This window comes from Fusarium solani (assembly GCF_023522795.1).
Source record: "Fusarium solani strain SB1 chromosome Unknown bctg00000010, whole genome shotgun sequence".
NCBI lineage: Eukaryota > Fungi > Ascomycota > Sordariomycetes > Hypocreales > Nectriaceae > Fusarium > Fusarium solani.
Genome location: NW_027072147.1, coordinates 2,809,597 through 2,834,306, shown reverse-complemented (window position 1 = coordinate 2,834,306; position 24,710 = coordinate 2,809,597). Strand labels below are relative to the sequence as shown.

At 52.5% G+C, this 24,710-nt stretch overlaps 9 protein-coding genes across 9 annotated transcripts; 7 read left to right on the top strand and 2 right to left on the bottom strand.

Annotated features, from left to right (window-relative positions):
* Positions 1-559: 559 nt before the first annotated feature.
* MRS44_015002 (uncharacterized protein) lies at positions 560-2,008 on the top strand (the record flags this gene model as incomplete). Its single annotated transcript, XM_065618623.1, has 3 exons — positions 560-872; positions 927-1,178; positions 1,413-2,008. The coding sequence occupies 3 exons, from the start codon at positions 560-562 to the stop codon at positions 2,006-2,008; spliced, it is 1,161 nt and encodes a 386-aa protein (XP_065474695.1).
* Positions 2,009-2,854: 846 nt separating this feature from the next.
* On the top strand, positions 2,855-4,472 carry MRS44_015001 (uncharacterized protein; the record flags this gene model as incomplete). The annotated part of the gene is made up of 2 exons (XM_046272998.2): positions 2,855-4,003; positions 4,056-4,472. The coding sequence occupies 2 exons, from the start codon at positions 2,855-2,857 to the stop codon at positions 4,470-4,472; spliced, it is 1,566 nt and encodes a 521-aa protein (XP_046128099.2).
* Positions 4,473-5,071: 599 nt separating this feature from the next.
* Positions 5,072-7,933, top strand: MRS44_015000 (uncharacterized protein; the record flags this gene model as incomplete). Its single annotated transcript, XM_046284284.2, has 1 exon — positions 5,072-7,933. The coding sequence occupies one exon, from the start codon at positions 5,072-5,074 to the stop codon at positions 7,931-7,933; it is 2,862 nt and encodes a 953-aa protein (XP_046128098.2).
* A 1,247-nt stretch (positions 7,934-9,180) lies between these two features.
* Positions 9,181-10,103, top strand: MRS44_014999 (uncharacterized protein; the record flags this gene model as incomplete). The annotated part of the gene is made up of 2 exons (XM_046281563.2): positions 9,181-9,243; positions 9,297-10,103. The coding sequence occupies 2 exons, from the start codon at positions 9,181-9,183 to the stop codon at positions 10,101-10,103; spliced, it is 870 nt and encodes a 289-aa protein (XP_046128097.1).
* A 214-nt stretch (positions 10,104-10,317) lies between these two features.
* On the bottom strand, positions 10,318-12,139 carry MRS44_014998 (uncharacterized protein; the record flags this gene model as incomplete). Its single annotated transcript, XM_065618622.1, has 2 exons — positions 10,318-11,957; positions 12,088-12,139. The coding sequence occupies 2 exons, from the start codon at positions 12,137-12,139 to the stop codon at positions 10,318-10,320; spliced, it is 1,692 nt and encodes a 563-aa protein (XP_065474694.1).
* Positions 12,140-13,862: 1,723 nt separating this feature from the next.
* Positions 13,863-14,909, bottom strand: MRS44_014997 (uncharacterized protein; the record flags this gene model as incomplete). The annotated part of the gene is made up of 2 exons (XM_046282389.2): positions 13,863-14,142; positions 14,191-14,909. The coding sequence occupies 2 exons, from the start codon at positions 14,907-14,909 to the stop codon at positions 13,863-13,865; spliced, it is 999 nt and encodes a 332-aa protein (XP_046128095.1).
* A 421-nt stretch (positions 14,910-15,330) lies between these two features.
* MRS44_014996 (uncharacterized protein) lies at positions 15,331-16,401 on the top strand (the record flags this gene model as incomplete). The annotated part of the gene is made up of 1 exon (XM_046277274.2): positions 15,331-16,401. The coding sequence occupies one exon, from the start codon at positions 15,331-15,333 to the stop codon at positions 16,399-16,401; it is 1,071 nt and encodes a 356-aa protein (XP_046128094.2).
* Positions 16,402-16,749: 348 nt separating this feature from the next.
* Positions 16,750-17,658, top strand: MRS44_014995 (uncharacterized protein; the record flags this gene model as incomplete). Its single annotated transcript, XM_046271415.2, has 1 exon — positions 16,750-17,658. The coding sequence occupies one exon, from the start codon at positions 16,750-16,752 to the stop codon at positions 17,656-17,658; it is 909 nt and encodes a 302-aa protein (XP_046128093.2).
* A 4,352-nt stretch (positions 17,659-22,010) lies between these two features.
* On the top strand, positions 22,011-24,643 carry MRS44_014994 (uncharacterized protein; the record flags this gene model as incomplete). The annotated part of the gene is made up of 2 exons (XM_046272996.2): positions 22,011-24,365; positions 24,422-24,643. 2 exons carry the CDS (start codon positions 22,011-22,013, stop codon positions 24,641-24,643), a joined length of 2,577 nt encoding a protein of 858 aa, XP_046128090.2.
* Positions 24,644-24,710: the final 67 nt, after the last annotated feature.

Below are 24,710 nucleotides of genomic sequence, written 5' to 3'. Positions count from 1 at the left end.
ATTCTTCAGTAAGCTATGAGCATTCGGCCTGATATACTATCCCCAAGTATTAAGCGGCAGTTATCATGCAAATATCCCCAGAGACTTGAAAGTTAACTAGCCAGGACCTTGACGTCTTTGAAGAGTAGCTCTTTTCCACATCAGCACGCAGGACCTGTCCACACCCTGGCAGCTATAGGGGAACACTAAGCCATAACTGGCATCATACATCCATCCAAACTTAAACATGAGATAACTATAAAGCTCGTTATGTTAATCACAGTCTATACAAATTGGTTGAGTCGTGTTTGTTCTGGATGAGACACCCATCAAACAAACCCGCCGGATGGCCTCATGGCGGGCAATAAGAGACCCCTATTGCTCATGCACCGTCCCGCGGATTGTAATGACAGTGATTGAGTATCGCATTCACTAGATATATAATATCCCCGTACGGAGGGGTCAGAACTCAAGTCACCAAGCCGATCAGACACACTTGTCCTAATCGTCGACAAGTGACTAATATCGACTGACACCCGACTGCACCTCGTGCTCCGAGGCCCTCCAAGTTCACATCAAAATGAAGGCGGGGGTTCACCTTCTTCTCCTTTCCTGGCTCTTCGCCCTCGTCTTAGCCGAATGGGTTTCCTACGATGGGTACATAGCCTTTCGCGTCGCAGCTGGCGAGAACATCGAGCAAATCAGAGACCAGCTGTCATCCTTCGACTCTGTCTTTCTCAGGTGCGAAGAAGGCCATTCCGAACACCTAGATATTGCTATTCCTCCTCGAAGCATCTCCGATTTCGAGGCCCTGGGTCTTCAGGCGACAGTGATCAGTCATGACCTGGGCGCTGACTTTGCCATTGAAGGCGCCTTTGAGCCTTATATCAGCAGTACGCCAGTTCACCAGCTTAAAACGAATGAATGCTGATTGTTGGCAATTATAGAGCAGGGTGCGTCATTTAAGTCGGGAGAACTCATGACTCCCCTGCCTGACCTCTCATGGTTCAACACCTACCACAACTACACGGATCACCGCGGATTCTTCGAGGACCTCCATGCTGCATTCCCCACCAACTCGGAAATATTCGTCACCGGCAAGTCGTACCAGGGCCGAGATATCTACGGTATTCACTTCTGGGGCAAAGGTGGCAAGGGGAAGAAGCCTGCCATCTACTTCCACGCCACAGTCCATGCGCGTGAGTGGATTGCAGCTCCTGTGAGTGAAGGACTCTAGCTACCATTCTTGGGTTGGATGACCAACAATAACATAGGTCCAAGAATACCTTGCATGGCAGCTCATCAGTGGTTATCTGAGTGATTATGACATTAGGGAAATTGTCGACAAACACGACTTCTACATAATTCCATTTGTCAACCCCGACGGCGAGTTTTCAACCAAATGGGCGTCACATCTGCTAACCCAAACTCAGGGTTTGTCTACACTCAGTCTAAAGATCGTTTATGGAGGAAGAACCGCCAGCCTCGCAAAGGAACTTCTTGTGTGGGAACGGACGGAAACCGGAACTGGCCTTACAAGTGGGAACTTGAGCGCGGCGCATCCACCGAGCCATGCTCAGAGATCTACAAGGGTAAAGCACCAGGAGATACGCCTGAGATCAGCGCCATTGTCGATTTTACCAAGAACCTGACACAGTCCAACGACATCAAGCTCTTCATCGACTTCCACAGTTATGGGCAGTATATCCTCCTGCCATATGGTTACGACTGTGATGTTGTGGCCGCGAACAACAAGACACAGATGAAGCTCGCTGGTGAGATGGTACACCAGATTTTCAAGGTCAACGGCACGCAGTACACTTACGGTCCAAGCTGTTCCACTCTGTATCCGACCACCGGTACCTCACCTGATTACATGGCGGGCAAGGCTGGGGCAGAATTTGCGTGGACGATCGAGCTTCGTCCAGGTTGGAACGGGGCCAGTGGGTTTGTTCTGCCTCCACAGGAAATCCTGTCTACCGCCCAAGAAGTGTGGGAAGGGATCAAGTACGTCTTGGAAACGATGTGAATCAGCTCCATGGTGTCCGTATGGACAGGGGCCGCCTTGTTGTCGTGGGGGATGGGTTGAACTCATGAGTCAAGTCTGGATGGCCTTGACAGCAGTATCACTTATGGAGTAATTAAATTATCATTTGAGGACTCTGTAGTTTTTACAGAAAGTTTGAAATTTGAGATCAAATGCAGCGGTCGCAGCAACAATTGCTAAATAGGGTACCCAATGAATGCGAGCTGGATTGGGGAACCAAAGCAGCTCATCAGAGAGGTCAAACTTCGCCAATCTATCAATCTTATGAACTTGCATGAATGATGAAGGTCAGGATGTTCGCTAATATGGATAGTCATTCATTCGCCGTGAACGGAGCCGCCAGGATGCACTCTAGAATGTTGATAAGTGAGCCAAGAAGCCACAGATGCCCCTCTCATTAGCGACTTCGGCGTTTGATCTACAATTCGGTTTGGCCACTTGGAGATACACACTATGGGTACATGCCATGATTCGTCACGAAAGACCAAGCCCAGATATCGTTTAAGCTTCCTGCCTAAACAGAACATAGGAGCTCTTATCTTGACGCATTGAACCCACTGTTCACTATCTCGCCTCCGATAATGTCATCCCCAAGTCGCTCGCCGGCGGCCGGATACCGGCCCCGCTCCATACACTTGTCACACGGACAGTCGCTTTAAGCAAGGATGCGGGGTAATGAGACAGTCGGAGCCCACCGCTCGGAGTCCACCGCCCTTTGTGACTTTGTCACATCAGGAAGGTTTCCGCTACTCCGTACAGCGCGGCTCTTGATTGAACTCTGCTCTTGACACCTCTCATTCTACAACTTATTACCTTTCTGCTGTCACGATGGCCCAATCCAACTCTATTTTCAAGTCCTTTGCGTATCCTGGCAATCATGAGAAGCTCGCCAGCTTACCGTCAACGCAAAACTTCATCGACAATGAGCTCGTGACCTCCAACGCGACACAATGGATCGACGTGCACGATCCTGCAACAAACGAACTCCTGACACGGGTCCCTGAGAGCACCAATGATGAGTTGAAGGAGGCAGTCCGGTCTGCGAAGGCCGCATTTCCTGGCTGGAAGAAGACCAGCATTATCAAGAGACAACAGATCATGTTTCGGCTCACCCATTTGGTCCGGAAGCATATGGATGACCTCGCCACCAGTATTGTGACGGAGCAAGGAAAGACGTTTGCTGATGCGAAAGGCGATGTTTTGCGCGGTCTCCAGGTGTGCGAAACAGCCTGTGGAATCACCACGCAGCTGACGGGCGAAGTGCTCGAGGTGGCAAAGGACATGGAGACTCGGTCTTACCGTCAGCCATTGGGAGTTGTGGCAGCGATCTGCCCATTCAACTTTCCTGCCATGATTCCCCTGTGGAGTTTGCCAATTGCCACTGTCACCGGAAACTGCATCATCGTCAAACCATCTGAGCGTGACCCAGGGGCTGCCATGATGATTGCCGAGCTTTGCAGAGAAGCCGGCTTCCCACCTGGTGTGGTCAATGTCATCCACGGTGCCAAGGATGCAGTCAATTTCCTTCTTGATGAACCCGAGATTCAGGCCATCTCCTTTGTCGGCTCCAACAAGGCCGGTGAATACATCTATCAGAGGGGAAGCGCCAACGGCAAGCGTGTGCAAGCCAACTTGGGCGCTAAAAACCATGCTCTTCTAAGCCCTGACGCCAACAAGAATCATGCTCTCGACGCCATCGCAGGAGCTGCTTTTGGAGCTGCTGGGCAGCGATGCATGGCCTTGAGCGTGTTGGTTATGCTTGGAGATGCCAAGGAATGGTTGCCAGATCTTGTCAACAAAGCCAAGACCTACGTCGCCGGAAGTGGATTCGACCCCAAGTCTGACTTTGGCCCTGTGATCACTCCCCAAAGCCGAGAGCGATGCGAGGCTCTCATCACGAGTGCAGAAAAGGAAGGGGCAAGAATCGTCTTAGATGGACGTGGATATAAGCCTGAGGGCTTCCCCAACGGCAACTGGGTAAGTCTTGATGATAGATGAGTGTGACAGCACACTAACCCACTCAATTCAGGTCGGACCAACTATTATTGCTGGCGTTCGTCCGGATATGGAGTGCTACAAGGAAGAGATCTTTGGCCCTGTCCTACTGTGCATGGAAGAGGCAAGTCTCAAAGACGGCATTTCCTTGATCAACTCCAATGCCTGGGGCAACGGGGCTGTCATCTTCACCAACTCTGGTGCAAAGGCCTCCTTGTTCCAACAGGAGATTGATGCTGGCCAAGTTGGAATCAACGTGCCGATCCCTGTACCGCTCCCTATGTTTTCCTTTACCGGAAACAAGCGAAGTGTGGCTGGAACTGGCCTTGCCAACTTTTATGGAAAGGATGGGTTGAGGTTTTACACCCAGTGGAAGACCGTCACTTCATTGTGGCGATCGGAGGAAGCGAGTACCGGAGAGAAGTTCACAACCATCACCGCAGCGGAATAAGTGTGAGAGTTGCACTAGCATGTACAAATGACGATCAAGGCTAGTAATTGATGGTATCCAAGATAACAATGACTCACAAGTTGTGTAGAAGTGGACAAACAATACACGCTTGTCTTTCAATCACCTGTTTTCCTCTTTTTGTTGACAATAATGACACTTTTTATTCAACAAAGGGCACTAATAATAGTAATAGAAATACGTTTGTCAATTCAGAACAATACCGATGGCGAACGCCACGAGACGTGAACAGGTACATTGTTAGTTGAAAAGGAACATAGTATCCGTTCGCTCCTGAGGTCTACATAAAGAGGCCTTCAGTGAACTTTCACGTACTCAAAAATGACAACCACTCAACAACCTTCTCCAAAGAAAGCATGGGCATTACCAACTCAAAATGCGCTGACCACCTTTCCAGATCTTCCTCTCCTAGGAGTCTTGCAAGTTGTCAACTCCAGGGTCTGATGGAGGTACCCTGGAGTTGAGTTTGGAGGGGCGCACGTGACAACACGTGATGCCCAACCAGGTGCATCCTCCACCTCTCAAAACACCCTGACAACCTGGATCCTTGCAATACGGCTCAACCTTGTTCTTCAATCCAAATGGAACGACACAATATCTATCTCGAGTACAAGAAAGATACTAAGTATCTTCTCTACTGGCTGATTAATGTGTCGAATCGGATTATCAAGTCATCCAAAGATGAAACTGTCGCCCAGCCCAACACAACAGGCCAAACAACCGTGGCCGGCCTCATCTTCATGGCGAAACTCATCGCACAACATGGCGAACCAGTCCCCGGTGCCATCTATCGACTGTTTGAGTCAATCATTGCAGCGAGAACCACCATAAATAGCGCTTTTCATCAGCTCGTTGGCTCAAATGAGGATGAGGATCTAAAGCGTAGCAACGCGAGTCACAAACACTTTATTGACACGCTCCGGCAAGCGTTTGCCATTCTCGGAGGCGACTCATGGAAACAGAGCCCGAGCAAACAGGTCTCCGAGGAGGACCAGGATGTGGAACAAGTCATCTTTGAGAATATGTTCAAAAACTTGACCGTTGAGGCCGAGGACGAAGGCTCGAGCGAAGAAGAAGAAGAGGCTCAAACCTCATCGGCTCCACGGAAGATTTCAAGAAAGCCCGGAAAGGCCAAAAAAGGCAAAAAGGGCAAGAAATCGAAGAAACAGAAGAATACCAAGAAGACACCTACCGCTGGGGACACTGATAAGGATGAAATTCCCATGGAAAGCGTTAGAATCATTGAGGACGCCGACGGGATCATGACGGACTACCTGATGGCTGTGTACACGGCTGTGAATGAATGGATTGACCTTAGGGCGTACAACCAAGCTCTCTGGAAGGAGGTTGCGTACCAAGGCCTTAACGGCGCCGTGGCTGGAGCCGTAGCCAACATGGCCGTCTCGATGGTCAAACAGACAAGTTCGGCCATTTTTGTGGACTTCCCCGGTCACGACTCGTATGAAACGATCATGAAAACGATCACGCGCGGCGACCCGGACAAGGCTCAAGGCAAATTTACCATCGCAAAGTACGCCATTGACCCCCATGGCAGACTACACAACAAGCCCGAAGAGACTGCTGTCGACGTCAAGGAGCAGTTTCTCATCTACGTCTACCAGGATCTTGTGGACTTTGTGACCGACTTTCAGCTCAACCGAAGCGGAAAGCCCACCAAAGCGATGCAGGCGAAGATTGCGAATTGGGATCCGAACTTCAACCTGCGAAAAGCGACAAAGCAGCAGCGACTTGATTGGCGGCGGTCTTATACCATCAAGTGGCTGTACGACCTTGTCAACGTGTACTCGGCGATTGTGGTGCAGAGAAACACGATGAAGGGCGAAAAACATGTCTATGAGAGAGTCGACTGGTCTGCCACTGGCCCTTGGGCAGTTCACCGCAGATTGTACGGATTGAATGAGTTCGCCGGAGAAATCACCTCTATGGCCATGAAAAAGCCTGGAGCGGACCCGCGAAAGATGATTCAACCCCATCATGTGTTTCAACTGCAGTGTATCGTTGATGCTATGACAGTCTCCCGCGGCTGGCAACTCAGTACCTTGCGAGGCCACGTCTTGGAAGCACCAGCTCCCAGATTTTGCCCGAGGCGGGATGTAGACCTCTTTCTAGACCGCGAGAACAAGAGGTTTGCCAGAGGCTATTGCGCATCGGTGGGCATGGTGAAATCCGCTCTCACAAAGGATGGCGATCACCCGGAACTCAAGAACATCTTTCTACTCCTCCAGATGGAGATGGAGGATTTCGTCAACTGGCTTGGAGAGAGCAAGTACATGTCCGGGTTAACGACGATACCACCATCACGCTTCTCTGGCCACAACTCAAACGGTCTTTGGGAATATTCCCCATTCCTTTGTGGTGTTGGTCTCATGGAAGGTCTCGAACTTGCATACATCATGGGCGTATCGCTTTGGGACAAGATCCCTGAGCCGATGTTGCTGATTCACCTGCACAACATGCTCGTCCAGAAAGGTTACTTAACACGCCCTGTCGGGTTATTCCAGACACTTCACGACTTAATGACGGAGTCTTTCTTTGCGAGTGGGCGTGCCCCAACCTCAGATTTCAGTCAAGCGCTTCTCAAAAAGGTCGGCGAAAAGGGCTCTGGGCTTTCAAGAGCCAACCCGCAAACCACGAAAGAGCATGGCCTTACCAACGATATGCATAAACATCTCAGTCCAAGTGTGAACCGGTTCTTCCAACAAAAGCCTACCTTGTTGCTCTGTCGAAAGGCGGATTGGAATCCCGACGCGATCCCTGACGAGGACCTTCACTTTGGTAGTGTCATGTTTCTTCGTCGACTTGCTTCTTTGAAGAAGTCTCAGCTCAAAGATTCACCACTCTTTCTCCGAGCCAAGGCAGCTGGAGTGGATGAGAGTGCAATACTGGAGATGGCCGACAAGTTGGCCAATATCAAGAAGACCGAGACAGCCATCCCACAATCCCTCATTGACTCAATCACGACACAAGGGTACCGAAGCATGGCGCCTGGCAGCCTAGACATGGCTACTGGAGCAGCGCGCAAGACCGCATCCCAAGTTACCGGTCGTGATCTCCTGGAATTCGCCAGAGCCGACATTCTGAGCGATGTTGCCGGGATGAGGCCACTCCTTAGCTTCAATTATCTGTCTTCGATTGTCGTCTTTTTGTGGGTGTTTGCCCAAATCGAGGATCGTCTTAGCGAAGCAAGAAATCGATCGTACATCGACGCGTACGAGAGGCCTGGACCAGCGGATAAGCGAATCACACTCGTACTTCTGGCGCTGGCGGAGCAGGACCAGCAATGCTTGAGGATCATGGGCGAAGCATTCGAGGCCTGCCGTTCGGGTTTCATGGACTATATTTACTGGGACGATCTGGATACGGAGCCAGCTCTGAGGGAAAGGCCTGGAAATTCAAGTCCAGAAGCATGTGTTGTTATGTAGGGTGAATAGAGTCGGTTGGGGGTCTCACAAGACCACATCGGATTGCTGCAACAGCTTGGAGTATGCGAGTACGCGTATACGGGTACTACTGAATGGGGGCTGCAGCAGGGTAAAATAGTTGCAGTTGCGCCATGAGCTTGCGACAATGCGACGTGACTCTTTTGAAGCCATCGCTAGAACTGTCATCCGCATTCCCAGCCCTGTGAAGCTGACGTGGAATAGGCCAACACGAGGCCCTGGCAATCCCGGTTTCGGTCTCGGGCTTTCGGGGCCTAGCAGCAACCCGGCGCTCTTGGCGATGGTGAGAGTTTTGTTCCCGCCGCGGCACGGCACCCTAGTACAGCCAAGTAATTAAGAAATTGTACTAACAGACGCATGGAAACTTGAGCGTAATGGGGGCGATTACTGTTAGTGACTAACCAATAGTACATGCCTATACCCATCCAATAACCTTGACTTGTCCACCGGAAGTACCGGGGCATTCGCTTGTCATCCTGCTTCCGATGCTCTGTCGAGAAGAATTGCCAGTGAAAACTATGGTCAACTCCAAAACGGATGTTTACTCAAGACAATCTGATCTTGAAAAACCATCTGAGGGAATCTCGGTAACAAAACGTGGACTCATACGACGAGTGACGGGGTGGACCTCGCGCCAAGGACCCCGGTCAGGGTAAAGAGGCCTACTTAAGATTCGTCCCCCCGAACCCGGTCGTATTAGCCTGCGGAATGCGAAAGCGATTTCCGAGCCTAAAGCTGACAGTCGCCATACGAAGCCAAGAGGATCTCGCGCCATTCTTGCCCTCACCGTTCAAGGGAGACGACGTCTATCACATCGCTTGGAGAATGCGACCACCATCCAAGCGGCTCGGCCACAAAAAGTCCCGGACGGGCTGCCTCCGATGCAAGGCACGGCATGTCAAGGTGAATCTCCCCACCGCCAGTCGCTGAATCTCGCTGAGAGAGGCTAGTGTGATGAGCAGCGCCCTTGTCGCAACTGCGTCCGGTTCGACGTTGTTTGCAGCTTAACCCAAGGCCCCCAGCAGAGTTCTGCGACCGCGACGTCTCCAAGAGACCAGGCAAGGTCGCCTACATCGCTTGACTCTCCCTCTCTGCTTTCAACCCAACCCGGCTTGTCGACTGCATCCCCCGGGACGTCTTCCGAAAATGAATCATGCCACCCGTCCCCAACATGGATGCAAAGCTTGCGATTACTCCATCATTATGACACTGTTGTTTGTACAATCCTCATGCAGGAGCCAGCTACCGAAGATGTCTGGAGGAAGGTCGTGCCCGAGATAGCTTTCTCTCATGTATGATGCCCTTCCTGGTATGCACCGTCAGCTATTCTAACAAATAGTATTAGGACTTTCTCATGCATGGTCTGCTTGGGCTATCAGCAATGCACTATGCTCAAAGTCATCCAGATCAACGCAGGGAATACACATTAATCTCGTCACATTACCAGAGCCTTGCAGTGCAAAATTTTGCGACCAAGCTTCAAGACATCAACGAGGATAACTTTGAGCCCTACTTTTTCCTTGCTACATTCGTCTTCATTCTCAGCATGTGCTCCATCGCCGACCGTCAGGACTGTGGATTGCCAGCTCCGAGAGACATTGCGCAGTCATTCATCCTACTCCAAGGAATCAAGAGCATTTGCGAGTTTAAGCCAATAGAGACATGGAGTCGTGACGGGCCACTAGCACCGCTTCTCGAACAGAACGAACCATTGCCAGTCAAGCGTACTGGTGCCTTCCAGAACCGCATGGAGAAGCTATACGGCCTTGCCAGGGAACTGAGCCCGACATTCAGCGTCATCAATGTTCAGTCTTCCTGTCTCCTAGCTATTGAATCATTAAGGACCACTCACACAGCCTGCACCACTGATACCATGTCAGCTCGTGCCCGCCGCATCTGGCTGTGGCCCATGTCCTTGACCCAGGTGTTCATCGAGCTCATCAGCAACAACCACCACGTTGCGCTCATCATCCTAGCGCATTATGCGGCACTAACAAGACCATTTGAGCATCCTCATTGGATGAACCGAGAATGGAGCTCAAATGTCATGGCTTCTGTCGAGTGTGCATTGGATGAAAGATGGCATGAATGGATTGCTTGGCCTAAAAAGGCTCTGATGGAACAGATTGATGTGGATGAGATGGACCCATAGATGAATGAATAGAAACAGTCTATATACTTATTAATTCTTGAAAGAAATATGTCTAACGCCTTCTAAAAGCCCAATCTTTTCCGGGAGGGGAGTAATTCTACAAGATGCAAGGAGATCAGCATTGGGTTTTGATGCTGGTGTGTATCTCTTCCTGTGTTCTTTGATCATGTCTATGACGGATACGTCATTGAAAAAGAAGAATGTAAGGAGATGGTTAGAGGTTGCTGATCTCGTACTTCTTCCTCAGCATCTCGCCGTATCTCAGGATAAGGAATGGAATAGGGATAAGTGCGACAGCAATGAACCCGAGCATGCTGTTTCCCCAGCCAAGCCCCAGCGCATTGTACATCTTCATTCCGCACAGGGGGAGAGTAGCACCAGCGACTGATCTCATGATGGTGTTGGCTGCGAGTGCCGAGGCGGCGTACATTTCGTATGCGTCGACAAGATAGACGCAGATGGCCATGAAGCAGACAAGGTTGCCTAACCGGTCAGCTATGACTCTGAAATGAGCAAGGGGAAACTTACCAATGCCAATAATGGCTAGTCCAATGATGGGAGCCATCCAGTGAGTCTTGTAGTCTGCAGTCCAGCCGTAGATGAAAAAGCCGATGGGAAAAATGATGGCAGCGGCCGGAAGCAGCTTCAGTCGAGACTCGGGCTTGAAGTTGTCGACAGCCATTTGCTTCTTGACTTCCTTGTTGCTGTCAAACGCGAACCAACCCATACCCACGAAGCTACCGATACCAAGACCAAGATAAACCAGGCCAACCGTCTTCGTAGAGAACCCATACGCCTCCTCAAATACATAAGGCACCGAGGTAAAGAGGAGATAGAGGTAACCGTAAATGATTGCCAGGTACACAGCAAAGATGGTGCAGATAGGGGAAAAGACCAGTAGCTTAGCGGGTCTCACGATGCATCGCTTGAGAAGCTCGTTCTTGGTGAGTCCAGTATCCAACTTTGAGCGTAGACGGTCGTTGCCGGTTTCCTTGCGAAGTCGGATCGTTTTTCGTTCCAAGATGATAGGGGCATAACTCTCCTTCATCGTGACAAACATGCCGATCATGATGGCACCACTGACCATGGCAATCACCCAAAAGTCCCATCGCCAACCTTTTGCTTCTGTTAGGAAGCCGCCAATGACAGGACCAATAATGGGGCCGATCAGAGGGCCAACAGAGAAGACTGCCATGACTCCTGCTCTCTCTTCAGCTGGGAACATGTCGGCGATACTGCCACCTCCGTTGGTCATGGGCGCAGCTCCAAACGTCCCAGCGAGAAAGCGAAAGACAATGAGGGTATCCAGAGAGGGTGCGACGGCACAAGCAATAGTGAAGGCCAGGAAGAAGACGTTGCAAACGTGGTACACGGGCACACGTCCCCACATCTCAGACAACGGAGCCAGAATCATAGGACCAAAGGCGAAGCCCAGAACGTATACCGACATGACAAAGGCTCCCAACTCGGAGTTGGTGCTCTCAAAGTCTCTCATCAGCTCTGGGATACCAGGCGCGAAGATGGACGACGCGAGAGGCTCGATGAGGGTGAGCAAACTGATGAGACCGCAGTTGGTCAACTTTCTCCATTTTGGCCAGTGGTATGGGTTCTCGGGGTCTGTATCGCTGTCCCACCACACAATATCGGGATCATTCGGTGATGAGTCGTCTCGGCTCTCGGATTGGATGCTCTCCTTCTCCTGGTTGTCGTTGTCCGAAGGAGAATCTGACTGACAGGCAGCCCTGCCCATCTCCAAATCTTCTTCTCGTTCATTGCGTTGCTTTGAGTCGGTTGAAGTTCGCGAGGCTTTTGTCTCTAAGTTGAGAGTTGCTTCATCGTCGGATGTTGGTGTAGCTATCAGATCTGGTTAGCGATGCCCCTGCAGAGATCGACCGAAGATCTCTCCGTAGCCTTATGGTGCATCCACTGCATCGTCACAATGCATAAACTCAAACAACCGACAAGAATCAAGACAGAAACTTACAGTGGCGTGACAGGTTGCCATCAACCTTGCTTGAGGAACTTGGAGACGCCATTTGGAAATAGTGAAATGATTGTCAAAGAGGCACAGAGCTCTTGAAGTGCAAGTCAGGAGACAGCAGCCACATTCATTAAGACTGCATTTAAACCCCAAATTGCCCCTTAACGGCCTTTTGACAGTCGCCCGAGACCTACTGGGATCATGACAGCGAACCCGACTCCGCGGTTAGTAGGCGAGCTGTGTTAGCCCAACATGAGGCCACCAGAGCCTGGGGCAGGGTTGCCACATCGCACGTCGGATTCGCATGTCGTATTTGGCTGACCCCAGCTTGAGCCCCTGCTCGGGTAGAATTAAGCATATAAAAATAGCTCCCAGTCGACGGTGCTCGTACCCGCTCTGAATCTCTGCACACCGGACATAGAACTCTCTGCGTACGCCGTGTGGCGTTGGTCAAAAGCCAAACCTTCTACGTTAATGACTGAATCATACGGATACTAAAAGGGTCTATCCCTGCGGTGAAGGAGGCATTAGAGAAAAACACAACGGTGGAAATCGAGCCTTTTGGCCTCTGAAGGAATGAGTCACGCTGTTGTAGAAAACAAGAGGCTCATAAGTTGCTTTTATTTAATCTTGTACCGCTCAGGCGGCTCCTCGGTAGTCTCCATTGACAATGTTAAAGATGCCCAAGGTCTCTGCAGCTCTATTGGCACCTACATTTGCGAGACTTGCTTGTGCTTTACCTTGACAACTAGTAGGCCACAAAACATGACTCTGACCGAATCACAGATGACGAGATAAGGGAGCATACTGGAGGGCCGTGCAATTTTCGTGCTGCTGGAGCAGCTCATCTCCTAAATGTAAGCACCGCCAGCATTATATAACCACAACGGACAAATCATCATATTCTTCATTCCTTCCGTAAGAAGGACGCGATCGAGGCAACGCTCGCCTCATGGACAAAAAATACCACCAGAGACGGTGATACGAAAGTGGAAACAAACTCATCCTCGAAATGGCCACGGGCACTCGAATATAAAGGACTCCAGGGTATATGGCCTCAGATGACTTAGCAGCGCATCTCGACTTATCCAGGAATAAAACTATTCGGACAACAAGCAACCTGCCGGAAGTGGGAGGACTCTACTATATGGTATGAATGATCTAAAGTTCCAGAGATTCCATGTCCTCTTCGTTCCGTCGCTGGCCCGACAGCTGGAGCAACATCACTTCTTCCCACTATCTAACCCTCTCCGTCTATTTGACCTGCCCACCGGCTGCGGGGGGCCGATCTCGGGTTCCCCAGCCTCAAACGTACTTCCAGAGATCACCACATTCATCAACCAGCTTGGAGTTTCAACAACTGGCAAAGTCTTGTGACGGCTTGTTCGGGAATGATACTGGAGTAATTGCCTTTATACCAAAGGCGGAGGTGCTCAACAATAACCTATGCAAGGCTAGAGAGACGTTTGAACAGGTTTAGTAATGCTCTTCCCGGCATCGCATCATGGGCGTGGCTGTTTGGAGGACCCCGTCTCGAGGGTCCGGAAATTCAGGAGCTGGGCGGTGCGCATGTTTATCTGCTTAGCGATACGCCGAGTTATAGCACGTCGATAGAAATCCCATCGAATGGTGTTATCTGAAGTAAGCTGCCGTTGCTAGAGATAACCCAAAAAACCAAGTACTGAGAATCGAGAACCGATTTCAGATGTTGCAAGACAGAAGCTTGCATTAGAAAGTCAACCATAGTTGATGAACAGCATGCATGAATTGAATTTTCATTAATCAACATCAGGAACCAACACCCCATTAATGATTACCATCCCAGTAGCCCCCTGCTTCTCCATCGCCTCCATCGCCTTCTGATCCCGAAGATCGCTCGCTTCCTTGTCTGTGACGAGTACAAAGTCGTACTTCATCAGCTTGGTAGAAGGATCCACGCCATGCTTCTCCGCTAGCCCTTCCACGTCTGATACATTCTTCAGCTCTACGATGAGCGACTCCTTGACTCCAAACACGGCGTCAGACCTCTCGTATGGATCTCCTCGGAGATACAGTGCTCTGTGAATTGTCAGAAAGTGCCAGAAAGCTTAGTTGAAGAAGACTTACGTGATGAGACGATCGTATCCCGGCTTGTCAAAGAGAAAATGGAAATGACTCGGCCGGTATGGATGCCGATGCAGCTTCTTCAGCAGCTTCCCAACAGGCCCATCGCTAGGAATAGGATACGGCACCGGAACAATAGCCTTGAAGAAGAACGCGCCGTCCTCATCGCTATGCACCACTGCCCGACCGTCCGGCCCATCGTGGTCCGGATACTGAACGTCATAGAAACCCTTCGAGTCCGTCTCCCACACATCAATCTTCACATTGGGGATCGGATTTCCCTTTGTATCCTTGACCGTGCATACCACGAGCATCGGCTCACCGTCTGGGTCATGCGAGATAGCCGACCCGTTCTGCAGGTCCTCGGCCTCGTGCGTATGAAACGGCCCCAGGACGGTGCCTTCAGTGGACGCTTCGGGTTTCGGGTGGTCAATCGAGTCGACTAGCAGGGAGAGCCCGATGATGTCGGATAGGAGGATGAACTCCTGCCGGACGTCGGTGCAGATCTGGCCGACCTGGGTGAGGAACGTGATAGCTGCCTCCCACTCGGAGGTGGTGAGGCGCGTCTCGCGGGCAAAGTCGTGGACGTGGGAGACGAGCTTCTCGAAAAGGAACTTCATGCGGGGGTTGTCACATCTTGAGTTGATGGCGTGGACGTTTTCTGTGATGTTGTCGATTGTGAGGTCCTTGAGCGGGGGGAGGTCCACGGATGAGGGGTCCATTGTGGTGTTGCTGGCTGTGGTTGACTGGGCTAGACTGTGTTTTCAAGGTCAATTGGTATGGACCACTAGAAGTATTTGGATTGTCATCAATGCTGTTTTCGAAATCGTATGATTCCCGATGCCCTCGGATCCGTCAGACTCGGATCGGATCGTGGCTTGCATCCGAAGCGGCTAAGACATCTGCCGTTTCAACATGGGGTCGATGTCATGACGATCCGATCCGGCGGGGGAATGGAGAGAGTTCTACCCCGGCAAATATCCCGGGAGTTAGCAGACCATCGGAGATGTAGCAGCCGATGGAGTGCTTCAGAGGAACGGCTGAAAGCCATCCCGTAAAAAGCCAAAAGATTTGATCATGACTGCTGGTGGTCCTCGCTGGTGATCCAACGAGATACTGCATCTCTCTAATTCAGCGACTGCAATGGACTTCGAGTACAACGCCAACCCCGGCCGTGTCATCTTCGGCTCAGGCACCATCCACAAGCTCCCCTCAGAGCTCTCCAAGCTCGGCGCATCCCGCCCCCTCCTCCTCTCAACCCCACACCAGACCGCCCAAGCCCAAGATGTCTCGACAATCCTCCAAGGGAAAACCGCCGCGCTCTTCAGCGAAGCCCGCATGCACACCCCCACCGACGTGACACAGCGCGCCTGCGACCTCGCGACCTCGTCCAAAGCCGACGCTCTGGTCAGCATCGGTGGTGGGAGCACCATCGGACTGGGTAAAGCCATCAGCATCCGAACGGGGCTGCCTCACATCGCTATTCCCACGACCTACGCTGGCAGCGAGGTTACTCCCATTCTGGGAGAGACAGCGGACGGTCGAAAGGAGACTAGATCAGACCCCAAGATTCTTCCTACGGTTGTCATTTACGATGTCGACTTGACGCTGACTCTGCCTGTTGGGCTTACAGCCACGAGCGGCGTCAATGCCATAGCCCATGCAGTCGAAGCACTCTATCCCCGCAACAGCAACCCCATCATCAGTCTCTTGGCAGTAGAGGGTGTGAAAGCGCTGGCAACTTCCTTACCAGAGCTGATTCACGACCCGACGTCCAAGTCTGCTCGTTCCTCCGCCCTCTACGGCGCCTGGCTGTGCGGCACATGCCTCGGAAGCGTGGGCATGTCGCTGCACCACAAGCTATGTCACACTTTGGGCGGGAGCTTCGACTTGCCCCATGCAGAGACTCACACCATCGTGCTGCCCCATGCGCTGTCCTACAATGCGCCCAAGGTGCCGGAGGCGATGAAGCTTCTCGCGGGGGCGCTGCCGGAGAGCAACGGGGATGCTATCAAAGGGTTGAACGTGCTGCTGGAGAAAATCAAGGTTGAGAGGAGCTTGAAGGCGTTGGGGATGAAAGAGAGTGATGTGGACAAGGCTGCGGATATTGCTATCTCGAAACCGTATTGGAATCCGAGGGAGGTTGAGCGGATGGCTATCAGGGAGGTGATTCGGAGGGCGTGGGCAGGGGAGGATGCAAGGGCTGATTTGTAGACCTTGTCATTGTTGGTTCAATGAAGAATACTAGAATTTCTGGGGTCTTGACTAGAATGCCTGTTTGAAGTTCCGTCCTGTGCGTGATGCGCCGATTCAGTCTTAACCGCTAATAAAGGTAGCGATGCGTATGATGAAAGATAGTCTTATGAGGTTAGGAGATTCGGATTCCTGCGTGTCTCTCAGCGGATCGGCGGTAATCTCTCCGGGTCTGTCCAATGCATCTTGTGGCGGCAAAGGAATAGTCCGTCTGCTGCAAGCTACGGCTCATCTCATATAACCATTCTCTTGCTGATGGCATCCTTGGCCAGACAACACCCATTGCCATCCCACCTCAACAATCTCACCATGGCTCCTGAACAACGCACACTGCACCTCGTCGGTATCGGGGTGGGCCACTCCATCGCCCCTCCCATGCACAACCACATCGCACACTCCCTCGGCCTCCCTTGGACTTTTCACGCCACAGAGTGCATCACCCTCGACGCCCTCATCCAGCTCGCCCGGTCAGACACCACAGCCGGCCTTGTCATCACAATGCCGTACAAGAACACCGTCATCCCCCGCCTCGACGCCCTCGACGAGCTGGCTACCACCATCGGCGCCTGCAATAACGTCTATCGCGACTGGGAGGAACCGCGGAAGCTGCGTGGCACAAACACAGACTGGCTGGGCATAAAGGGCTGCCTGCTCGAGAAGGGGGACGAGCCAGGGACGCCGGTGGTTAATAAACCGGCGTTGATTGTGGGAGCTGGCGGCGCGAGCCGGGCGGCTGTGTATGTGCTTAGCACATATTTCAAGTCGTCTGTGATTTACGTACTGAACCGAGATGATCAAGAGGTGGTGGATCTGGTGAGTGATTCGAAGAGGATATCGCCTGCTCCCAAGATCATCCACGTGAAGGCGGGAGAGGCGAAGAACCTCGAGACGCCGTACTATGTTGTTGGCACGGTGCCGGACCTAGAGCCAAAGACGCCCGACGAGTTGGCTGTGAAGGCGTCGCTGGAGGAATTTCTGTCGCGACCCGAAAAGGGCATATTGTTGGACATGTGCTTTAAGCCGAGGCGGACGAGGATGACCAAGCTCGCCGAAGAGAAGGGGTGGCCGGCTGTGGAGGGGACGCATGTCATCGGGTATCAGATTGAAGAGCAGTGGAGGCTGTGGGCTGGGGATGAGAGGGTTGAGAAGCTGGATAAGGATGGGGCGTGGAAGGCGCTTTTGGAAGCGGCGGAGAAGAGTGCGGCAATCAACTTCTAGCCCTCATTAAGGACTGAAATTAAACCAAGATTGACGGTTGATGTGCTTTTTGACAATTTAGTTGAGACGATCTTCTGGCTCAGTTAATCCATTAAGGGCCGGGCTTCAACTCTAATGAAGAACACATTGTCGTTTAGTTGAGACATGTCAGCTTCAATCCCTAGTTCAGGTTCAGACGCTCAGCAAACTTCTTCCATGCTGCAATCCCCCTCTGAGCATGCTGCCTCGGCACATCCTCTCCCTCCTCGGCCATGGTCCTCGAGAAGAGCTCCATCGACACAAACCCCTTGTATCCCAGCCCCCTAATGAGCACCCGCGCGATATCTTCAACGGGTAAATATGCCCCCCGATCAGTCTCGTAGATGTACGCTCTGGCGTTCCTCGACCAGTTCATCCTCGGCGGGTTGCCATCCACATGGTACGGGTGCCCCTTCACAAGCGGGGAGCCCATCTTTTCCGCGTCGACAACCTGGATGTAAAACACCTTGTCGAGATCAACGTCTCGGAGGAGCCTATCTAGAGACTCCTTCAAGTCCGCGTCTGCATTGGGCGTCTTGCCCGTCGGAGACGCCGGATCTGCCCACACCCGACCGGCGATATTGAACGTGTCGAGGCAAAGACCAAAGTTTGGTCTATCGACTTGTTTGACTACCTCCCACGACTTCTCCCACGTGTCGATATGCGTGCTCCAGCAAAGACTCTCGTAGGCAAAGCGAATGGGTGGATTTTCTTTCAACCCCATGTCTGCAAGCTCCAGCATGTCTCCTACAATGACGTTCATGTCCCCCGTCAACTTGTCGGCGGGTAGGAAATTGGCCGGGATCTGGATGGTGTTTGTCCCGAGGAGCGCGGCGATCTTGAACCACAGCTTGGCTTTCTCGATGAGCCGGGCGTGCTGCTCGCGATCGAGCAGACCCTCGTAGAAGAGGAAGGGCTGGAGGCCGATGACTTCGAGGTTGAGGCCGTCTACGACCTTGCGCATGTGTAAAGCTGTAGTAAGGAGATGATCGATAGTTGGGGCTTTGATGTCGCCGAGCTGCTTAGCCTGATATTCTAGGTCCTCGTAGAAGATCTCGATTCCTTCAAAGCCAGCCTCGGCTGCTTGCTGGGCTTTTTTTGTGAAGTCGTGGAGCCATGCTCGGCCGAGGGAGGCGGAGAGAAGAGCGGGACGGAAGACAGTCATAGCTGCGTTGGATTCTGGGAAATCGTGTTCAAGCAAATGGAACTCTCAAATCAATGATTAGATGATGCGGTTCAATCCTTAACGCCGTCAAGGATGATATTGTAAAAGCCATGGTGCATGTTTTGACTTGCCGACCATTAATGGCTGGCGGCAGAATCCTGTTCCGGGAAAATTGGGGATCTGCCCGATATCAGAGTATTTCTAGCGGGTAGATAGTAGCTGTAACCTTAATCATGTGTTGAACGGTCATTTTATTACGTTCTGTTGACCGCATTTTTTCCATGGGATTCTCCATCGCCGTTGCACCAACGACGACTGATCTATGTATATTCCCCTGGTGCTAAGAGATAGGGACAGGCGGCCGCTTCTTAACGCACAAATTGCTCCATCCTGAACTCCAATTCTATGATCAAGGTCCCGTATCAAAAATACTCCCTAAATCTGACGGTGGATCCCCTAGAATCCCAAGATGCTGCATGAACTCGGGAGGGTTGGCGAGCCTAAGGAGTCAGTCCGCCATCGGGGAGGACATCAAAAGGAGAAACTTACCAATCAGCCGAGTCTAATGTGGCAAGACTATCAAACAGGCCGTCACCATCAAAGTCTTCTAAAGAGCCTGCCAACGGTTCGAGGTTTACGCCTGAATTGAAGCTGGCAGGTGTCGAGCAATTTTCTGCTCCTTGTAATGGGTTTGGCTGGCGTGAAGGTAGTTGAACAGGTGGCTGAGGATTTGGATCATCCAAGAGCATGTCAGTAGCTTGCTCGATCAAGGGTGTTTCAGAAGGTATGGCTTCCGCTATTGCAATGTTCCTATGTAAAGCTGGAGGTTGGAGTGAATCGAAGGAATGGCTTTCTCGTCCATTAATGGAGTTGTGAGGGTTTGAATCGGTGCTGGGGTCGAGACTTGTGTTAGATTTGGCGTCACTCCAAGTAGCTAGCCATCTGGATAATGAATCTGCTAGGCACTGGACCTCATGGTCAGCTCCATTGTTGATGTATCGCTCGAGTGACTCCCCCAGTAATGCGACGAAGACCTTTACTATTGGGGGAATTGAGCACCGTCCCATTACTTGGGTGCGCTCTTCCAAAACGTTGCCAAGACACTTCATGTTCTTCCAGCAGCTAGTCAGATGGCCTGGACCTGTACCCGAGATGGCCACCCGCTCGGCCGCTGAGGCTTCAAAAACAGCAACAGTGGCAACCAGGAGACTCAAGGCTTGCGGTGGCATGTTAACTCCTGTAGGCAAGTCATGCAGGCTCTCCAGTTTCCGCCTGAACTTTTCAAGCCTTTCATACCGTCTCTCGTCTGAAATTTTCCTTTTGCGGCCGTGAATGGCGTCGTTGAGAAGGACCATGACTTCTAGGAGAGAATTAAATGTGCTGACGACATGTCCAGGGGTATGCAGGAGGGGTCTAGTCTGGACGGACGAACTATTACCCACGAGTTGAACTTTGGGTTGCCAGGGTTCCCACTCTTCGAGGCCGTCGATTTGTAGCATACCGATGGATGTGACATCCGAGGGCCGGAAATGGGGTTTGGTGTTCAGGCGGGCACTGACGAGGGCCTCCAAGGTGAAGCAGCCCAGCATTGTGCGCTTGACTCCGTCCTCACAGAGAGAGGGCGTCGTTGAGCTGTGCGGAATAAGGCCAATCGAGACAGCAGTATACACAGCACGGCCAATGTCACCCCATGCTCCAGCCCATAGCCCCATGTCAATCTTGAGGAGACATCGCAGCATCAAGGCTCGTAGATGACCAAGGTCGTAACCACTTGGATTATCGAACAATTTGCCTTGCGCCAAAGTTTCAAACTGAGCAACGGGATCTTGGTATTCTAATGGCTTCGGCGAGGTCGGGATCATGATGGCCTGGTGTGAAGTGTAGAATAGGACAGCGTATAGAAACGCCGAGTCCCCTTGGGAGACGGAGTCCAGGCCGGCAGTGGCGTTGGCGAGGGTGTAAGCCGTACGTAAAAGTTCGTGCTTCTGGGAGATGGGAAACCAGCAGTGCGTGGTTGCAAAGTATAGATCCAGGAGATACGGCCAGTGGCTCGGCAACTGAGGTACAGGAGGCGGATCGGAGGGAACTGAAAGACCTGGGTCCAGGGGCAAACTGATTGGCCCCCCTAGTGATGACTCTCTGGCCTCTGTGCTGAACACTGGATGGGATTCGCCCCTCGGGGTGCCTGAGCTGAGAGCGACTGTAGCCATTGGAGTCGTGTCGGTGTTCATCGGACTCAGGAGAGCTCCCTGGTTGGAGTCAACGAAAGGCTTGCCACGTCCCCCTCTGTGGGACAAGGCCAGCGCCTCAGCCAATTTGACGTCAAAGTGCTTTGTCGAGTCTGTGCCATCGTCGTCGCCATCGGGTGCTTCCAGCAACTGCTCAACTAGCTTCACAGTCGGGCCCTTCCGCCAAGCTTCCAGTAATATTTCGGGGGCCCTCTCGCTGGAGACGTGCGCCTCCAGAGCTTTGGGCCGGAACGTAGCATTCTCGTCGTTGCCCTGCAAGAGGCCGCATATCCAGCTCTCACTCTCCTCAACCGTACTGAAGATCAACCCTAGCAGAATCTCAAGCGCTCTGACATATCCCGTCCGCAGTCCTCGTTTCTTGGACGGTCCTCCGTAGCTGCAGGCCCTGGACCCGGCAACGCACGACATGCATGCTGGACGCTGGCCGTCGCAGCGGTCCTTTCGTCTCCTACACTCATTGCAGGCCCTGGTAACGCGGTGACGCGCTTTGCCATGGGGTCCTTCGTCTGAGTTTTCGGCTTCAGTCCTGCTTCTTTTTGAGCGTCGCGGTGCGGAACGGTCATCTGGTGTGTCCGGGCGGTTTCCTGCTCGGCGGTCCATCACGATGTTGGAGGTTGGTAACCCATTGGCAACCTGGTAGATATTTCTCATCCAACAATCGTAGTCAACCTTGGACTTTGGCTGCGATTGCCATCCTCGACCGGCCTGATGCCTCAGACGAGGTTTCTCTGCCCACGAGTCAGTCCGGAAAAGATCTTTGCCGCCTCATGCTGATTGGCCGAGACGACTAACAATTCCGTCGACCCTCTCAAGCGAAAGACTTGCCATTTGGAACAAGGTGCTGAGAAAGTGAGAAAACGCCAAAGAAGAGTGTCTTGAGAGTGAAATGACTGTCAGGCGTCGGCTGCTCTCGTGAAGAAATGTCAACCACACCCAGCAAAGCTTCGCGATTGCATGACAACTCACCATCGACCCCATGCCGAACCCACGTCATCAGCGAGCCGGGACCCTCAAGCGCGCCGACTTCCAGAGCGCCAACTCGTCCTCAGTCCCCAACAGCCCCAGCATGCAGCGCGGCTAGATATGGTGCTGGCGCATCTATCGCTCTCGTCGGCATGAGGGGAACTGGCATGTCCACGCTAGCAGTCATGGCCTCGAACGCGTTAGGCTTCCGACTCCTCGACGGCGACCAGTATTTCTACAAAGTTACGGGTCTATCGCGAGCTGCGTACAAATCCGCTCACGGCATCTCCCAATACCGCCAGGAGGAGCTGCGACTGATGCGGTCCATGCTCTTTGATAATCCGACGGGCTCCGTCATTGTCTGCGGTCCTGGTGTTGTTGAGGGGACGGGCAAAGGGTGGCTCGCAGAATACTCAAAGAGTCATCCCGTCGTATACATCGTGCGAGACGCGGAAGAGATCCAGCGGCACTTGATAGTATGGGACGTGGCGACTATCAAGAACCTCATCCGTCGGACGGGGCCTGCTTACCGGGGCTTGTCGAGCTTCGAGTTCTACAATCTCTCGGACATGTCGCTCTCCGAATCCGAGCCGACCTCTCTCTCTGGGAACCAGTCCCCGAGGTCGCTTGCGCTAAAGAGCGTTGAGGAGGACTTCCTCCACCTGATCAACGGGATCATGAGACGGGACGGCCAGAGTTGCAAGTACAGGGCCTGCCACAGCCTTTCTTCGCTGCCACCAGAAGCAAGGGGTTTTACATACGCCCTGATGATGCCGCTGTCAACGCTCGAGGCCCTGGGGCCCAAGTTCCGCGGTGTAGACATGGAGGCGGATGCACTGGAACTCACAATCTCTCTGTCTGAGCTCCGCAATCAGGGGACAGTCTTTGACGATGCGGTGGCAGACCGAATAAGCCGGCTGATCTGCGTTGCTCGGAGGAACATCCGGCTGCCGATGCTATACCATATACTCACCGACGCTTCCTGCTCTTGGCGAGCTGACGGCGTAGAAGCCGTAGACCAGGACGCGTACTTTAGTCTCCTCCACCACGGCCTGCGACTGGCGCCGGAATATCTCTGCGTCGACCTCGAGTGCGACGAGGACAAGATTCGCCACTTAGTCGCCTGCAAAGGGCGGACAAAGATACTAGCACATTATACAGAGCCCAACCCCGCTGCTCAGGGCTGGAATTCCCCAGGACGATGGAATCTGGTCCATCGTGCGCAGGAGCTAGGATGCGACATGGTCCGAATCTGCCAGGAGGCGATGTCCACAGCCGACAACTTCACAGTGCAATATTTCCTCCACCAAGTCAAGACCTCTCAAGAGCGCACCATCCCCGTGATAGCATACAACACAGGCCGTCTGGGACGCATGTCCTGCTCCTTGAACTCGATCCTCAGCCCCGTCACACACCCCGTCGTCCGGAGCCTAGCTCCAGACTGTTCATCAAGCCCCCTCCTCACAGTCCAAGAGTCCCAAAAAGCCCTCTTCTCGTCGTTTCTGCTAGACGCGCAGTATTTTGGCATCTACGGGAACAACGTCTCCCAGAGTCTCTCGCCGGCCATGCACAACGCTGCGTTCCAGCTGTTTGGCATGCCGCACCGCTATGAGGTCTTTTCCCACGACTCTCTGGATGAGCTTAGGGGATTGATCAACGACCCTGACTTTGGAGGGGCGAGTATTACGGCGCCGTTCAAGAGGGAAGTGATTCCGCTAGTAGACTTCATGAGCCGTGAGGCGAGGGCCATTGGCGCCGTCAACACATTACTATCGCTAAAGGGACCGACCATGGACTCTCTGCTGGATAGGAACAGGGCTGGGCCGATGGCGGCGCTCTTTGGAGAAAATACAGACTGGATCGGTATTCACACTTGCGTTCGCCGGAATCTGTCTCCCATCAACGCTGTCAAGCGCCGGACGACTGCTCTCATCGTGGGTGCAGGAGGAATGGCTCGTGCAGCAGCATACGCACTAATTAGGCTTGGAGTCGGTACCATATTTGTCCACAACCGCACTGTTCAGAGGGCAGAGGAGCTTGCGAAACAGTTTGATGGCAGGCCTTACCGAAGTGACAGCCAGGATGAGAGGGATCCCTGTGGGAGAGACAGAAGCGGCGAGAGCCCCGACCACGGCGCAAACCCCACGTTCAAGGTCATCGGCTCAAAAGACGATGTCTGGCCGGAAGATTCGAACCCCCCGACGATTGTTGTATCATGCGTCGCTACCCGGGATCTTGACGGGTCATGCTCTGTCAACACGAGCATCCCGCCCGACTGGCTTGCAAGCCCGACTGGCGGAGTTGTGATTGAGGTAATGTCTAGGACCTCTAATTCTATATGTACATTTAACTGACAGTGTCCTGACAGCTCTCCTACACGCCGCTGGAGACCCCGTTGCTAAAGCAAGTCCGGGGTATGAGTGATCGGGGATGGATAGCTGTAGATGGTCTTCAGGTTCTACCAGAGCAGGGCATGATGCAGTTTGAGATGTTTACAATGAGGCGGGCTCCTGAGAAGCTGATGAGGGATGCGGTGTTCCGGGCGTACGATAAGAGGAGAAGGAGGGAGATGTCTTCTAAAGCGTCATAAGACATGGATACCATAAAGCATAGCCATGAGTTTACTGGAGCATTCTTGTAGACAGTACAAATCTTTA